Here is a 17,625-nt window from a genome sequence, read left to right as displayed (position 1 = left end):
AATTAAAATCAATCAATCATCCAAAAACTCTAAACCTTACATACACGTCTAATCAAAATAATTAAAAATTAGTCAATCATTTAAAAATTCTAAACCTTACATATCCAACTAATTAAAATAATTACAATCAATTAATTATCTAAAATCTTAAACCTTACCTATACATCTAATCAACATAATTAAAATTTATCAATCATCTAAAAAATCCCAAACCTTACGTACCCAACTAATTAAAATTATTACAATCAATTAATCATCTAAAAATCCTAAACCTTACATATACATCTAATCAACATAATTAAAATTAAACAATCATCTAAAAAATCTCAAATCTTACATACCCAACTAATTAAAATTATTACAATCAATTAATCATCTAAAAATCTTAAACCTTACAGACCCAATTAATCAAAACAATTAAAATCAATCTGTCATCTTCATATCAATACAAAAATCAAATCAATAGTAAATAAATACAAATAAATAAATATAACGAATCAAATGTAAACAAAGAAAAATGGATGTTGTACTCACAATATTATTTTGAAGGTCAATAAAATATTTAGAGAACTAAAGGAGCCACCCAAAATAAAACCCTAATCTTTTTTTTCTTTTTTCTTTTTTTTTTCTTCTCTTTCCACGCCACCCAAAATAAAACCCTAATCTTTTTTTTCTTTTTTCTTTTTTTTTTCTTCTCTTTCCACGCCACACACACAGCACAGCACCCTTTTTGTTCTTCTTGGATGATCAATCAACCTCTCTCTCTCTCTCTCTGGGGCTTGCCGCCGCGCAAAACTTCCCTTTTCTTTCTTTTTGTTTATAACCTAATTCACTACCTATTATATATATAAACCTAAATCTCATACATAACACCTAATAAACTATCATATAATATTATACAACAAATTCTAATATATATAAATATAAATATACAATAATATATATATATATATATATATAAATAACAAATATAAATACACCTTTCTTTTTTTTATGTATAAATAAATATATAAATATAAAGATTCTAGTTAATTATAAATAATTACATACCACATTAAACAAATTAAATATCACATTAAATTAACAGAATAACACATTTAATTTTCATGTAACCACACCATTAATAAAACCAATAATAAAATAAAATCATAATAATAATAAATAAATAACTAAAGACTTACAAAAAAATTAAGATCGCTACAAGAAGAGAACCTATTAGAGTTTCTCCATCTAATATCAATCATACCATCAATCAATGAGTTTCAACCCTGGCTTTAAATTCATGAATTGGAAAAAAGTTATCTTTAGGACCACGTCCTATTTAGACTGAATCACAAAATCTTTGTAAAATCATTGTCAAACTTGCTATTATTTGTCAGTTTATGCTTCCACCAAAATTTGACAGCATTCATTCAAATTTTCAACATACTCAATCTCGATACTAAACTGATACACTTTTCTGAATTTATTTTTTTAATCTGAAAATTTTAGCTTACATCGGCACATTTCCCACTTTATATACAATTTGAAAGCATCACAAAATTTGTCAAAAGTGAGAGAACAGTAAAACCTTTAGAACTTGAAGAAGGGTTGAGATTCTCGGCATACAGTGGCGTATAACCTCTTGTTTCTCTGTGAAGCAATTTCATCTTCTCTTCAAGGGGGAGTGAGAAGAATCTTTTGCTCTCATCAAACACTTGCTTAAGTAACTCCTGCTCTACCCCATAGTTTATGAGGTAAAAAAAACCACATTCTATGCATGCCTACACCACACATCCGAATACTAATGAATTTGGAAACAACATGATGAATCATTCTAAAAAACAAACCAAATTAATATTATCATAACTGGCCCATTTCTAACAGTTTATAAGCTTTCCAGTTAATTGGCTTACCTTAACAATTAACAACTATATGCTTATCAGAAAGAATTCTTTAGGCTGTGTTTGTGGAGAAAAAATAAAAAAGGAAAGAAAATGTGGAGGGGAAAAAAAAATAAAAAAAAAGAAGCTTAATTCAAATTTCCCTTCCCTTTTCTTTTCCCCATGTTACAAAATAAGGAGTTGTTTGGATAACCCAAGAAATTTAATAGTATCACTGCACCATTCATAGCTTTTAACATCGTAAAGTAACATTGCATATAATTAATGAGTTTATCTATTCTATTATATAATGCTAGCACCCAAGTTGGTGTGAACACTGTCACCCATTTTACCATTCCCAAACTGCCCTTATGCAATTACCTCAGTATGTAACTAGTTGATTTTCAATACACACCGTCTAGTTAAGCAAATGACTTCCCAAATGACATTATATCACTTGTCCACTATAACATTGCTGCTTTTCTAAGCTGAAATATAACTAAGTATGTAAACATTCAAGTCCAATGGGATGTCCAAACACGCCCTAAATGCACAAACATGTAACTTGATTTTAATTTCTGGGTACTTTTGTCTTGATTTGCATATATAATATACTACCAAATTTAAAAAAAAAATTAAATTAAATTAATTAAAAACAAAAACACACGCCTGATGACACTACAACAAAAGCTGCCTATAATTTGTTAGACAACGTTTTTTGAAAAACGCTGTGGAATAAAGTGAAATTACGCGTTATCCTTTCTTATAAACACGCGTTCCATTTATAACAGTGCTCACTCTCCCCCAGTCTTTATTTCTCTTATCGTTTTCTGTGTCTCTCCTCAGTCTCCTTGAGAGATTCACCAGGTTCGATTGCGATTACTTGTTCAGATCTAATTCTAAATCCATCGATTCTTGAATCGATTTGGTTGAAATTTCATGACGGTTTTTGTTTTTCTTGATTCTAATTCTGATAATTTTGCAGAGGAAGATAGACCAGTTGAGTGAAGAAGGATCAGATCATTGGGATCAAGACAGGAACCGGGACCGAGATCGGTCGAGTCGGAGCAGGGGGAGGAGAGGAGATAAGTTGATTCACAGGAGTAATAGAGAAGATGGTGGTGAGGACAGTTCAGAGGAGAGCGTGAATGATGAGGGGGACGATGACGATGGAGTCGCCGCCACCGCCGCGGTGAGGATGTTGCCGCCTAATCCAACGACGTAGATGTCGTCTTCATTACTGAACCACCACCATCAGCACCGGAAGAGCTTTCCTCTGCAACTACAAAATCGTCAATGTCGTCGATGTCATCTTCAAGGTATCTCTTTAATTAATTGTCAATGTGTAAATTTTAAACTTGGACATCCTCATTTCATGTCTTTTGCTTGTTTCTGCTTTAAATTTGAGATCGTTACAAGCTTTTGAGGCATAATTTGCAGAAGAAGAGCATGGAATGTATGTTAGTTAGGGGAAGTTTTTATGTGTATCAGATCTCTTTTAACCTCCCATCTGTAGCTTTATTCCTTGAAAACCCATGTTTATTGTTTTGGATGATTCTTTTAACCTCCCATCAGGCCACCTTTAAAGTAGTTGATTTGGTGAGTTTGACCTCCTTTTTTTTTTGTTTTTATTTAAAGGTTTGATTGTTTGATGGTACTCGATTATCGATGTTGATGTTTTTTTTTTATATATATCAAATTATGTATATGGTTCATAGGATGATTATGCGGCAGATGATGAGGAATATGAGGAGAAGTCGAAGAAAGAGAGTTTGGCATTTTTCTTTTTAGCTACGTGAGTTTTTAATTCCTACCTTCCTCGTTAATCACATATAGACATGATGTATATATATATCTGATTGTTTGTAACTTTGTGCGTAGGCGTAGCTATGTATTAAATTTATTTTCTTGTTTGTTTGTGCTGTAGATATGAAAATGGTGAGCCAACGGACAATGCTGCAAGGTTCTATAAATGGTTTACAGAGATAAATTTGAATAATTTCAGTGTATATTGATATTATGGTTCTTTGAGAAAGTAGATTTGGGGGGTTCATTGTTTGTTATATATGATTTTTCATAGGGTAAAGAGAGAGGGGAATGGCTTCAGAATCTTACTTATGGAGTGTTTGGCCTTGGCAATAGACAGTATGAGTACTTTAATAAGGTCTTAATTGAATTTCATCTCATCTTTTTATCAACTTAATGTATATCTATGTGTACATGTAGATGTTGCTAATTGGCTAAGAAGTTTGAATTTGTATGTTGTTGGGAAACAGATAGCAAATGAGGTGGACGAGCACCTTGCTGAGCAAGGTATGTTTACGCCCTTCTAGTGACCTTTTTTTGTCAATTTATGGAAACACTTGTTGTAATTCTTATTAGTTTGTGATGTGTACTTATTGTGCACTTGTTACCTTGAGTTGGTGTTTAATAAATACGTGTACTTATTGTAATGCTTATTAAGTATTTAAAATGTTTAATAAACCCTTCAGTTGTTCATTTTCCCTTTTGTCCGTTACTTTCAGCAACAGGTAGGTTGGTCCGATGGCAATGGAGGCTGAATTTGGAATTTCTACTCCACGAAACCCTTCTCAGGTTTGATTGAGCCTCTCTTTCTGAATTATTATTATTATTATTATTTCTCTGCATTCTATAGTTTGATTTGTTTTCTTTAATTCTTTATTACCTTCTTACTGCTTGTATTTGATTTATGCTAATGATGCAAAAGTTTTGTTTTAAACATTGTCAATTCTAAACTTTGACATGTGCTGGGTATAAATTCAATAAGGGAATCTGCACAAGTCTAGTTTTGTTGTCACTACTAGTTTTGAAAAGGATTACTTCTGGTAATTTGACTTTCTAAATCAGCAACTAATATCTGCAGGGGTGGTGGTGGTGACTTGTGCACTCATTGTTTCAGTGCCTGGGAAAAAAAGAAAGACAAAACTAGAAACGGTAGGAGTTCAGCAAAAAGGAAGTCTTGTTCGATATGGATTTTTAACATCAGCTAGTTCAGGTAATGAATTTTTTTAGAACTAAATTTTTTTTAAATTCTTTTTTAAAATTTTTCATACCTGTTTGAGATCTATATATATAAGTGTGAATGAGTGAGTGTGTTTTCTCTGAAAGTTTTAAGTTGTATTATTGGTCTGTCATAAGTTGGGTGACCATACAAGAACAAAAAGGTTCTCATCCAATTCCCATTTGTAGCATTGCTCTGTTTTTGTTGATGTGCAGAGCATTATGAAACTCCGCTTACATCGTGTTGGGTCACCATACTGTTTTTGTATTATTGGACTATCGTATTCTCTTTTTTCTTTTTTGTCTCTTTTTGTAGATTTTAATTTTTGGTGGTGGCAAAATAAGACACACTCATAGTCAGTAGCAGAACTTCATATAATTGGATTAGAATTATATGACATAATTGCTTCTTTTTATTTTATTTTTATTTTTTTTATATCATAATAATGTGCTAGGCTTTAGAAGCTTAGGTTGCTGTTAGAGAGGAGCTGTATTAAGATGTTACACCAACAACTCAGTTCCTACCCTTTTAGCAGTAAGTTTGTAGTTGTGAGAGGGTGGTGGCCACCTTCTTTGGTTTGAAGCTTTCCATTGTTTTTGTCAAATATTATCATTGTATGTGGTTAGTAGTTTTTTTTTTTTTGGTGAATATGTGGTTAGTAGTTGCTGATTGAATAGAATTGAAAGTGCAGAACATATGCGGAAATGATGTACCTTTGAGCAGTTACAATGGGAAATGAGCAATTACAATGGGAGGTTGTTCTGATTATGAATGTTGCTTCAAAATGGCAAGTGACTTTATATATCCTAGTTAGTCAAATCTATTATATTTACATGGTTAATTTGCCTCCTCTTCTTCTTCTTCTTCTTCTTCTTCTTTTTCTTATTCTCTCTTTTCTTTTGATAATCATTCATACGTAAAAAATTCTTTTTTTTTTTGTTTTTGTTTTTGTCCTTGCTGTTAATTACTTTATTGATCTTTGGGCCATATTCTTCTTCTTTTATTTCCCTAGGAATATTCAGAGCTCTTTGGATTTATTCATAATGCTACTTCTTTCTTGAAACCTACTTTGTTGCTTGGCATATGACTTCTTGTTTATTGTTTGTTTGAGTTTACAAAGATAATATAGACTACAAAGTTCTTTTAATCATATTCAAGTTGTTCAATTCAAACTAACATAAACGTAATTCTTGAAAATATTCTATTGATGATAAAATAAAGCTGATATATAAGGCAAGTATGCAAATACAGATTTGTATATATATATATGCAGTGATAAGGTGTGAAGAAGAAGAAGAAGAAGAAGAGACCTGACGGATGGAATTGGCGGTGGAGATTCGATCAGGAGAAGCGAGGTCTATGATGGGAAGTTGTAGAGCTTTCGCCATTTCTTCCCCTGCAAATTTGTATTCAAATCGAATTTGATACAGTTTGTCTTAGACCATCTACAACATGTATTCTTGTTTTCCAATAAAATAAGTCAAGTTGCCAATCTTGACATTATACCCATATACCCATAATGGACAATGATGGCTCAGGAACAAAAGAGCCGAAAACAATCCAAAAGCAATGCACTGTATTACATATTATATTAACCGAAAGCTGCACTATATTTAGGCACTATATTATATTACTAACAATAGGCACTATATTATATTACTAAGGCTAAGTTTGGCAACATCAAAATAATTCATCTTTTTATCTTTTTTTCATTACATCACCTCTCTACTTTTCTGCACATTTTTTCGTAAAAAGACAAAAAGTACACTTATTTAGGTCATTTCAAATAACCCCTAACATTTACCAATAAAATAAGAAGTTGCCAATCATGACATTATACCCATATCAAATTTGTTTTCCAATAAAATAAGTCAAGTTGCCAATCTTGACATTATACCCATATAAAATAGAAGATTATTTTTGACTTTTCATCAAATTGAAATATCTCTAACAAATTGAGGATATGGTTCTAGTTTATTTATATAAAACCAGTCGATTGGCCGGACATCTATTTGGTCAATAATTTGATAAAAAATATAAAAATTTCATTGGAACGTTTAGGTGTAATTTGGTAATACTAAGTATTAGATGAAGTTTTTATTCAAATTTTTACTTAAATTTGATAAAATAAAATAAAATAAAAAAGAATATGAGTTGGAGATGTTTTTAGAGGAAACACTTACGGAGCTTTTAATTAAAAATAAAAATATGGCATAATTTTAATTTTTTTAAAATTATAAGTTAAAAAAATATCATAACTTAAAATAATTAAAAAATTCATCGATTATAACTAAAATAATGTCATTACAAAAAAAAAAAAATGTAAAACTTAAATTTTTTTTAAAAAAAAATATAATTAAAGGACATAGAAGTGTGTATATTAAAATTTTCCTTCTTAGAAACCCAGCCAGCTCATATATTGACTTCGTAGGACTAGACCAGAGCTTTCTCAAAATTCATTTTTGAGTTAATTACAATTTTTCCCAAAATAATTTGATACAAATTTCATTTTATTTGTATAGTATTACTAAAATGATTGTCAATTTTGTAAGGTATATACATACATAAAATTAATAAAAATTTAGACAAAATAATCAAACCTACTTTTATTTTCTATTTCCAACCTACTTTTTATTCCAATCTTGAATTAATCATTGGCTCAAGTCACTTGTTAATATTTGTTTTCATTTTTGTATGAATATTCTATAATTTGTTGGAGAAATTTACCTTTTAATTAGTTAAACTTATTTAGTAGTAGTTTTTGGAAAGACTTCACTATAGATAATGATGGGGGCAATTTAAAAGAAACTTTCACACTACAATTTCATTTGCATTGGACTCATTGATGCATTGTGTATAAGTGGCTTTTTGGTAGTTGTTTTCTTTAGATATATATTTTTTTTTTTGTTGATTTTTATTTTCTTGGCCTTTATTAAACTTGTTTAAAATAATTATCAAAATTTTTTACTCTCAAAAATTGAACAAGAAAAAATTGGACATGCAAGCCTTAATAAATTTTTCATGATGCATCTCTCCATTTCAACTTCACAGAATGATTGAAATAGCTATTTTAACTCCAAAAAAATCGCCTTTAATGTTCGATAACACACAAGTAGTTGTAGTATAAGCTAAATAGTAATAAAAAAAAATCTTTGTAAAAAGAGTCCGATCACAAAATGAGACACAATTGTAAGTATAAATGTCTAATTCTATGATTAAGGCCAAGTTTGGCATAATTGAAAAAAGACAAAAAATCAAAAAGTCACTATCCTATTTAAGTCACATCATCTTATTTAAGTCACATCACCTCTCTAACACATCACTTCAAACCCAACCCAAACCCAACCCATATTTCATAAAAAGTCAAAAAGTACACTTATTTAGTCTTCCCAAACTAGGCCTAAATTTTGTGCATGTAGAAGAACTGAAATAGTAATAATATACTACAAAGAAGTCTCAGTCATACCACAATATGAAAATGCATTCATGCCTAGCTAATATTAAACCACTAACTAGTGCACCATGTAGTAAAACATATGCAACACAAAATATCCAGAAGACATTGTCACTACCATGTTCAATACACATATCAAACACATAAACTTCTCATCTCCTAACAGCGATTCAAAGCTTCAATGAGCTTGGAATTGGCTAGAGGTAATCAAACATGTCAGCTGGCAATTCATCAAAGAAACCATCAGCTCTTCCATCGTTCCTCCCCGTGCCATCCAATTCAAGGAATGGTGAGCCAAAGTTGATCTGTGACACATTTTCAAGTTCAACAGCTTGTCGAGTGCTCGTGAACACATCAAGAAAGTTGGATTCACTGAGGCCCAAGACGGAGTCGTGGCTTTCGGGCAAGAATGGGAGGTGGGTGAAGGAGTGTTGGAGAGGGGTTTGAGTTGAGGACTTGTTGTGATGGTCAGTCTCTATGGTGTCAAGTAAGGGCATGGTTGTTGAGTCTAGATTGATCGAGTTTGGGGTCATCATGAAATTGGGTAGTGACATTATCTGCAATATTTCAGAGTTTCCCATGGAAGAAGAGGGGCAAGATTGACATTTTGAAGATGATGATGCTTCTTCTTTCATTTGGGGGGTATTGAACTCTGGTGCCTGATATATGAGACACATGCTTACTATAAGATACTGCTTAGGAAAACAGAGCATGTGACAACAAAAACTACATGATAGATGAACAAATGATGGATATTCAGTCCAATGTACAAGAAACTACACATAGATTATGGTAGAGTATTGAAAAATGTACATTCAGTCCAGTAAAAATAAAATAAAATAAACCTCAGTTATTGATATTTATGAATCAATGTAAAGTAGACAACCTATGGAAAGCAACAAAAGTATTAAGAAAAATGCTATGAACCCCATTTAAATACCCCGAATGGGAGTTGTGTGGTTGAAATTGAACTTGTGTAGTGTGGGGTCCATGTGTAGAATAAATTTGAACCACAAAATGACAATTCTGAGTAATTTCTGGGTAGTTAAGATTGGGTTTGTAGTATTACTGAAGTATTAAAGTGTGTCCCAGCCTCAATGTTAAATCTTCGGAAAATAATTTGCAAACATAAATTTTATACAGAAAATCCTACCAAAATGATATGGCAATGGTACTTTGGAAATAAATAGATATAAAACAGCCACATTATTATGTATAGATTTTATATATGATTTTTCTATTTGTATATCATTACTCTAAATCTTCAAACTCCTCATAGGTCAAAGTCCTCAAGAATCGGAGATTGACATTAAACCCCAATTTTATAGTTCTAATGACATTATTAGCAATAGTCCATACAAAAATAAACTTCTTGACTTCAAAACACGGAAGTACGATACTTCATTATATGCTTAAAAATTAGAATTTTCATTTTGTCCTTTACACTACAACAATCAAAATCAGAACTCACCCAGAAAAAACTTTTGAAACAATACTGGAAATATAACTCACTATTATGCATGAATAGTACTACTCGGCATTATGGGGACAATTAGTGTTTGTTCGGCAAAAAGCCGTTGAGCTACCAGGGTGACTCAGAGCATTTATTACAATCAATCGTTGACAATCTATGCATAAAAATCCACTTGAACCACACAAAAGTTAAAGCAGTCTAGTTAAAAATTCATCTGCGAAGATAAAACAAAGAAAGACCAAACATTTTAGTTTTTGGTCATAAAATGCAAAGAAACTTTAATAATAATAATAATAACTACTCGAAGATTCTCCTTCCCATGCATCCTAAGAAGCACAGACCACTTCTAAGAAAGCGATATGTCCATGTTGGACATCGACACTCTCGGACACATGTTTGATACTCTTTTTTATGTGTCCTTTATTAAAATTAAAAATATTACTTTCGAACACGTGTCCGACACTCATTTTACAACATGCCCATCACTTCTTGGCCATGTCTATCACTAAAAATATAAACACGAGACCAGCACTTTGACATTTGCTAACGCATGATTTTCAAAATTTGAGAATTTGACGTACATATTTTATATTCTTAAAAACAATGTAGGATTGCTAATAATAACGGAATGTATAATTCTTTAAATATATATATATATATATATATAAATAGATGGCTTAAGAGGATGAGAGAAATGTTGCAATTATATATGTTTCCTAATTCATGTAAGCGAATTAGATAAAAGATTTACTTAATATAAAGTAATATTATGCACATATTATATCAAAATATAATTGTTTGTGGCGTGTCCAAGCCGCGTCGGTCTCCTACGTTTTTGCAATTTTTTGTGATGACGTATCCGTGTCATATATGTGTCCCGTATCCCTGTCTATGCTTCACAGCATGCATCCGAGCAAAACTGAGTAACTAATCCAAGGTTGGTTCCTAAGAAATTATTGATGAAAAAAATAATTCTAAGTTCTGAATTTTATATTCATTATTAGTTTGAGCTATGTGAAAAAAGAAAATAAATCATTGTGATCTCTCATTTGAGTGAAAAAGAGATAAGAAATGACGGTATTTTCTCACAAATCATCATGCTTGAACAAGCAAATTCTCTTTATTTCCATTTCTCATAATTTCTTATTCAATTTGTAAACCAAATATGAGCTCTTTTTCATAATTTTTATTAATATCTCATCAATCACTCAAATCCACATAGAAAACCATCAACCCAAATCAAATAAACTCATCATTTCTCTGCTTAAACCCTTCATTCTTAGTAAACAACTAAAAAATAAATAGTATTGACTCATTCATTCAATTTCGAATTCGATTCTTCACAATTATCACCAAACAAAGATAAACAAAATAAAACTTTGTAGATGCAGAACTTCAAAATTAAAACCACTGAACCCATAAATTAACCAAACAAAGTTCGAACCTTTCTTTCTTTCCCGACTGGACGACGACCCGGGAACAAAATCCTCCAACGCATACCCATCTCCAGCGGCGCCGCCGTGGTCTGGCGTGTCTCCGGGAGAGTCATGGTTGTTTCCGGCGAGGCCATTTTGAAGGTTACCGCTACTGGATCCGGTGTAATGGGTCAAGTTACCCATACTGGAACTCTTCCGGATCGATCCATCAGTCAACCGGACTCCGAATAGCTTGACTCCACGGTTCGGGCAGGTCCGAGAGTTCTGGCCATTGTGGCTGCAATACGAACACCGCCGAGTCATGATCCCTCTCTCTCTCTCTCTCTCGCTCTCTCGGGTCTCCAAATCGAATCCACCAAAACCCAGATTCGAATTCGGATTAATTACATGATCCGAGGCGATTAGGGCTTTGAGAAAATTGGTTGTGGTGGAGTTCGAGTTAGTGTTTGGTTGAATAGATTTTGATTCAAAGATTTTGGGTATGTTTGGTTTGAGTTTGGGTGATGAAGTTTAGAGATAAAAAGTACGAAAAGTTGTTTGGTTTAGTTTTTTTTTAAAGATGTTTTGGAAAATTATTTTGAGAGAGAGTTTTGGAAAAAGTGATTGATTTGATGTGTATGAGAGAGAGATTTGTTTGGAAAACTTGTAAACCAAACAAGTTTTAAGAAATTTTTTTGGGAAAATTTATTTGGTTTGATTACTTTTAAAAACTTATTTGTAGAGAATTTTTCTCAAAAATTTTTGAGAAACACAAACCAAACAAGGCCTTTCTATTTCTTTTTCTCTCTCGAAATTTGGAGATGCGATATATAGATGTAGAGAGAGAAAATGAGTGAAAGAGGAGAGAGAGACGCGGTGGACAAATATGGATCACAAAAATTTCTTATAAAAACATTTTTTTTTATAAATTTTGATTGATAAAAGTCTATATGCACTTATAAAAAAAGAAAAATATTTGAGGGCCATAATTTTTGTGGTTAAAATGGCTTGAAATTACTAAAATAATGTCGTTTTGACAATTTTGAAGTTGTTTTGTACTCAAAACGACGTCGTTTAGGCAATTTCGAGCCATTTGAGCCACAAAAATTATGGGCCTCAACCATTACTGATAAAAAAATACAATATAAAGCCAAGTGAGATTTTTTTTTCTAAACTGTTAAATTTTTATCCGTCAGAATTTATAAAAAAATACTTTTTTTTTTGTAGGAATAAATTATTTTCATAAAAAGATATTAGGATAATGATATAAAAGTTGTAACTATAAAAAAAAAAAAAAAAAAAGTTATACTAAAATATAATATAAAGTATATTTAAAATAATATCATTGCTAATATCATAATAAATTATGACTAATACCATATATGTATAATTAAGTCATAAAATATAGAATTTTCTAAAATATTATGATGTTTTTTTGTTATTGTTTGGCAAGAAAAAAAAATTAGTTGGCTTTTTGGAGTTTTCGTTTGGCAAAGCTTTTCGATTTTTTTGATTTCTGTAAAAGAAAAAGTGAAATGATTATGGTTTGAATGTGACATTTTGTCTTATTGATTCATTTAGCCTATTTTGTCTTTTTATTTTTTTAATCCTAATTAAGATAGCTAAACAAAGGTTTTGTATATATATTTATACTAGTAAAAATAATTACAGTTCAAAAAATTTCCAATGTAATAAAGTTGCACACAAAATATGATGGTTTATGGGCATATGAGAATTGTCTAATATCTAGAATATTACATAGATGTTTAATAGTAATATTTAGATTTTTTTAAAAAATGTATTTTTTATTGTCAAAAGGACATATCATTTGTCTTATAAGTTGGATCAAGTGGATAACTTTTTGTATTTTACAAATATTTTTGAGTTGATTTGATAAAATAAAAAGAGAGAGAGAGAGAGAGAGAAGTTTGAGTTGTTAATGATAAGGGGTTGTTTGGGGGTGTCCTAAATAAGTGTACTTTTTGTCTTTTTGGACTAAAAAATTGAAAAAAAAATATGGATGTTTGGGTTAACTTTTTGACTTTTTATGGAAAAATGTGTATTAAAAAATTGTATAAATTAGTGTGTAGGGAAAAATTAGGATTGAGAGTTGTGCAGCCGTAATTGTTGACTTTTGGTGAATAGTGTTAACTTTTTAAACTTTTTGAATAACTTTTTGGCTTTTTATGGACTTGCCAAACTTGACCTAAATTACTTAAAAGATTGAGTCTATAGAAACATTAGGGGACGGTGTAAAGATTTGATGTGAAGTTTAAGTTTGAATTATTCTAATAAGTCATATGGTCTTTAATTTTAAGATCTCAAAATTAGTTAAGATACATACAAATTAATTTAGATACTCAATTATTGACTCTATAGAACACTTGGTATGTTTGTATAATAGCTAGGTTTATTAAGTACTTTCAAGGACCCTTTAATAGTAAAGATATTTAATTATTTTACTTTCGAGATTAATTGATGTACACGCAAACTGACTCAACCATCTGATTATTGATTTTATAAATCACTTGGCACGTCTATAGAATAACTAAGTTTATTTTATTTATTTATTTGAAGAAATTGAGATCATTCATTCTAATAATAAAAGCAACATACAATTCCATCCACATACAAAACATAGTTCAGACCTGAATTACGTCTAACTTCATGGGCAGCCTAAACATCCTTTCTATTTACCTTAGTAATACATACATGATCCAAACTACTACAAAGATAACTAATATCATTCCCAATAGAGTACAATTTCTATTCCACCGCCTTCTTTGTTTCGATCCTCCATAGCAACACTTGAAAATCTGTGAGAATATTAACTGATAAAAATTCTGTGCTGTGAACACTATTTGAGCACCTCCAAAAAACTAAGTTCATTGATCACCTAAGCGAGTAAGGGCATCTAATTGGCTTATCCTCTATTTTTCTAACAAGATAAGTATATATTTTACTATTATGTGGCCACATAACTCAGTGGCTCCTTTTTTGGGGTTGGTGGAACAAATTATAAAGAAAAGGACATACAAGTCATTTCCTCCCCCCGCAAGGGTGGCCCAGCGGGTGAGGGAAAAAAACTTGGGGTCTGGGAGTTTGCTCCTCCTGGAGGTCCCAAGTTCGAATCCCACTCCCCACGGGTTATTGTGTGGGCCACTGGAGGTTTGCCCGGTCGTGGGGATACCTGAGTTATCCAAAAAAAAAAAAAAAAGTCATTTCCTCCCCCCGTTTGATGGGACTTAAGGCTTCGTTTGGTTTGGTTTGGTTTCCTCCCCCCAATAAAAGCTATCATTTTAAAGCTTTCATATGAAAGTATCAATCACTTTTGAGGTCATTATATATGGAAATAGATTTACAAAGCTTTCAAATGAATTCCATCATTTTTTAATTAATTAAAATGAATCTAACATAGATTGAGTAAATATATAAAACACGAAATAAATAGATAATATATATCTATCAACAAATATTATTTTTCTTCATAATAGATTGAAAGCCACAACAACCCCCAAGTAACGAGTTCCCACCAACTTCTTAAACAAATTCTTTGAGTTAATAAATGTATAAACATGGGAAAATTAGTAAAAAAATTAACACTCTCAAGAAAAAAATAGTCTAGTTGAAGTAGAAGCATATATGTAAGTAAATACATAGTCAAGCATAAATTGTGGATTATTTTTATGGCACAATCAAGTAAAATTATAAGAAATGACAGAAAACTAATATTAAAAAAATTAATTATAATTGATATTCAAAATTTTATTATATCCCTCTTACTTTCTCCTGTTTGTTAGGACAAGGACAAAACAGTAAAAAGCATGGTTTATTCTTAGAGATGGACCACGGAGGGGGCTGGCAGAGGTAACCGCCACCTCAAAGTTTTGAGAAAATCCCCTAGATATAGTAATAAAATTACAAATATTTTTAAATTATATAAGTTTGCCACCCCAAAATTTTTGCAAAAAATTTAAGAACCGCCACCCCCTAAATTTTGTACTTTAAAATTTATTTATTTTTTGATAAATATTAAAATTTCAATAGCAATAATTTATTTTTTAAGTATGATTACTTTTTTATTTTAAATTAGTAATGTTAAAATAATTAAGAATTTATTTGTTAATATGTGAAAGTTTTTTTTGTCTAATTACGGCCCAAATTTTTTAATTGTTTCCTTATAACTAAATAAAAAATAAAAAATAAAAATAATTACTCAAGAAGATACAAGTCTCAATCATATGTAGGCAGCAATAGCCTACCTAGAGCAGTCATCATATATTCAAAACAAAGAAACTTCTCTTCTCTTCTCTCTTTTATTTCACAACCAGTGAACTCAAATCATCAGAACCAGTCACCCAAAACACAATCTCTCTCTCGTGCGTCATGAGTCTTCCGGCGTTCAAGATCGTGATTCCTCCGACAATACTTCAGTACTCTCTCTCTCTCTCTGTCTCTCTCTCTCTCTCTCAGAGTAAGGGTTTATTATTTGGGAAAAAAGATTAGACTATGAACTTGGTAATGCTAGTAATGGAACCATTTGTGTAATTCCTTTTTAGGGAAAAAGGATTCGAGCACAACTTTAGATGATTAAGTAGATATGTAGAGCAAATAGTTACTTTTTTGAAAATTAATATGGATTTACTAGAACATATTCAATTGTATTTTGATAATATTTTATAATTATATACAATGAATGGAAACATCTAATTATATATTTTTGTGATATTTGGATAGAAATTGATATTGTATGTCACATACTCATTATAAATTTTTTAATTACATATACAATCGCCCCCTCGATATTAAAATCTTGCGTCCGTCCCTATTTATTCAGACTTCGTTTGGAAAGTAAGCTGACTTTTTGACTTTTTGGCTGGCCTCATTTGAGAATATGTTATTTTAATAAATTTTAACTTTTTACGAAAAGATTTACAAAAAAAATAAAGAGAATGATGTGACAACTTGTAGTGACTTTTTGACTAAAATACTTACTCTCCAAATCTCGTTAGACTTTTTGATTTTTTTAACTTTTGCCAAAGAAAAAATAAAATAATTATGATTTAGATATGATATTTTATCTTATTAATTTTTTAATTTATTTTATCATTTTATAACTATTTTAGTTTAGTAGTCCCATTAAATCGTTTTATAACTATTTTAATTTAATAGTCCCATTGCAAACGAGGGCTCATTTAAAGATTGTTCTTGCCATTTTGTATATTTGTAAATCAACTATTAATAAAAATTACTTATTCATATATTAATTATTGAACAAAAATAATTATTCTAACATCAAGTACCAATTATATTTTTATTCTATAATTGATATCTAAATTGCTAATTTAGTTTAATAATTGATATATGTATTTATTTACGTCACATCATATCTCTATTTTTTTATATATTTTTTTTATAAAAATAAAAAAATACACTAAATAAGCAAATCGTAAGCAGCCCCTTAAATAAAAAATAATGTAAATTGAGATTTTTTATAATATACAGATAGAAATTATTGTCAAATAATGGATAATGTAAAATTAAATTAAAATAGACCATGCAGAAGTGTATGTATAGCAAATGGTAGGGAGGTCAACGTGACACAAAGGCGTATATTCTTGGATATAATCCAACACAAGATTTCTTATCGTACAAAGCACATTATAAAACCTTATCACCATCTTATCCGATGAATTTTCAGTTATGGGTCCCACTCAGAATAAACAAAGATCAGGATGATTGTGAGCTGGGCTTAATATTTGACGGCTGAGATTTTCTAGGTGGAGAGCACCGTACGGTAGCATGTATCCAATCCTGTCTACCCCCTGTAGTTGGATGGACGGTGGAAAATCGTGTTGGGCCCACGTGATTGTACAGGTGGAGATTATTCCACATGTCGTTCTTCACCTTCTTACTTGTTTGACCCATTAAAAAATATTTTAAATGTGTCCTCCAATTTAACGTAAGTTTCGAAATTTTCTTTTATATCAAAGAATAAATAAATATTTAAATACAAGGCTTATTTGAGATGTACTATTTTAGTATATTATTTTATGTTGTTTAAGTTATATCACTTTCAATTATATTTCACATTTATATAAAGTCAAAAAAATATATTTATTTAAATCATTGTAAATAATCCCACAATACTAAAAAATCACTACTAACCCATCGAGGAAATCTAATAAAAAAAAAAATCAAAGGTACGATTTGATTTAGCTTTTAAATTAATATTTAGATCAAAAAATCAAAAAATAAGTTTGATTTATCATTTTTTTTTTAAATTCAATCTCCTCTTTTCTTCCCTTTTTTTTATTATTTATTTTATTAATAAATTAATCGATTACTTTTTTTCTCTTCTCTCTCATTTATACATTAATCAATCAAATTTTTTGTCA

The 17,625-nt window shown here is 30.4% G+C and overlaps 3 protein-coding genes across 28 annotated transcripts in view; 1 reads left to right on the top strand and 2 right to left on the bottom strand.

Annotated features, from left to right (window-relative positions):
* LOC114308149 (kihadalactone A synthase LFS) overlaps positions 1–6,511 on the bottom strand; it is a 49,191-nt gene extending 42,680 nt beyond the window's left edge. Inside the window, exons 1-2 of one of the 3 annotated variants that reach the window (XM_082903850.1) lie at positions 6,195–6,511; positions 1,571–1,763 (exon numbers count right to left, since the gene is read on the bottom strand). In XM_082903850.1, the coding sequence (XP_082759976.1) occupies positions 1,571–1,763; positions 6,195–6,272 (271 nt within the window). In that variant the 5' untranslated portion in view covers positions 6,273–6,511. The remainder of the gene's footprint in view (positions 1–1,570; positions 1,764–6,194) is intronic. The other 2 variants (XM_082903851.1, XM_082903852.1) reach the window with 2 other exon arrangements.
* Positions 2,577–6,393, top strand: LOC114308147 (uncharacterized). 24 transcript variants are annotated; one of them, XR_014349871.1, is made up of 10 exons: positions 2,588–2,729; positions 2,848–3,181; positions 3,581–3,657; positions 3,790–3,825; positions 3,943–4,007; positions 4,089–4,175; positions 4,388–4,457; positions 4,747–4,878; positions 5,576–5,671; positions 6,158–6,393. XR_014349871.1 is itself a non-coding variant. In XM_082903871.1 (9 exons), exons 5-8 carry the CDS (start codon positions 3,980–3,982, stop codon positions 4,871–4,873), a joined length of 312 nt encoding a protein of 103 aa, XP_082759997.1. In that variant the 5' UTR covers positions 2,588–2,729; positions 2,848–3,181; positions 3,581–3,657; positions 3,790–3,825; positions 3,943–3,979; the 3' UTR covers positions 4,874–4,878; positions 6,158–6,393. The 24 variants fall into 24 exon arrangements, 16 of the variants coding, with proteins under 16 accessions (XP_082759995.1, XP_082759997.1, XP_082759996.1 ...); XR_014349874.1 differs by having other exon boundaries at positions 3,943–4,026; positions 4,139–4,175; XR_014349870.1 differs by having other exon boundaries at positions 3,790–3,837; positions 3,943–4,026; positions 4,139–4,175; positions 4,394–4,457.
* A 1,789-nt stretch (positions 6,512–8,300) lies between the features above and the next one.
* LOC114308148 (uncharacterized) lies at positions 8,301–12,793 on the bottom strand. The gene is made up of 2 exons (XM_028253656.2): positions 11,257–12,793; positions 8,301–8,997 (listed from the first exon to the last, which is right to left on the bottom strand). Exons 1-2 carry the CDS (start codon positions 11,380–11,382, stop codon positions 8,536–8,538), a joined length of 588 nt encoding a protein of 195 aa, XP_028109457.1. The 5' UTR covers positions 11,383–12,793; the 3' UTR covers positions 8,301–8,535.
* Positions 12,794–17,625: the final 4,832 nt, after the last annotated feature.

This window comes from Camellia sinensis, chromosome 13 (assembly GCF_055761805.1).
Source record: "Camellia sinensis isolate YWXY chromosome 13, ASM5576180v1, whole genome shotgun sequence".
NCBI classification, from domain to species: Eukaryota; Viridiplantae; Streptophyta; class Magnoliopsida; order Ericales; family Theaceae; genus Camellia; species Camellia sinensis.
This window is presented reverse-complemented; position numbering and strand designations above follow the sequence as displayed.

Bases quoted from the DNA above. Each gene is read 5' to 3' on its own strand.
- LOC114308148 (XM_028253656.2), bottom strand. From the start codon at position 11,382: ATGGCCTCGCCGGAAACAACCATGACTCTCCCGGAGACACGCCAGACC. The intron at 8,998-11,256 runs GTTCGAACTTTG...CTCATATATCAG, and splicing joins CAGTCGGGAAAGAAAGAAAG to GCACCAGAGTTCAATACCCC.
- LOC114308147 (XM_082903858.1), top strand. From the start codon at position 3,929: ATGATTTTTCATAGGGTAAAGAGAGAGGGGAATGGCTTCAGAATCTTA. The intron at 4,176-4,387 runs GTATGTTTACGC...CGTTACTTTCAG, and splicing joins CGAGCACCTTGCTGAGCAAG to CAACAGGTAGGTTGGTCCGA. The intron at 4,458-4,746 runs GTTTGATTGAGC...TAATATCTGCAG, and splicing joins CTCCACGAAACCCTTCTCAG to GGGTGGTGGTGGTGACTTGT.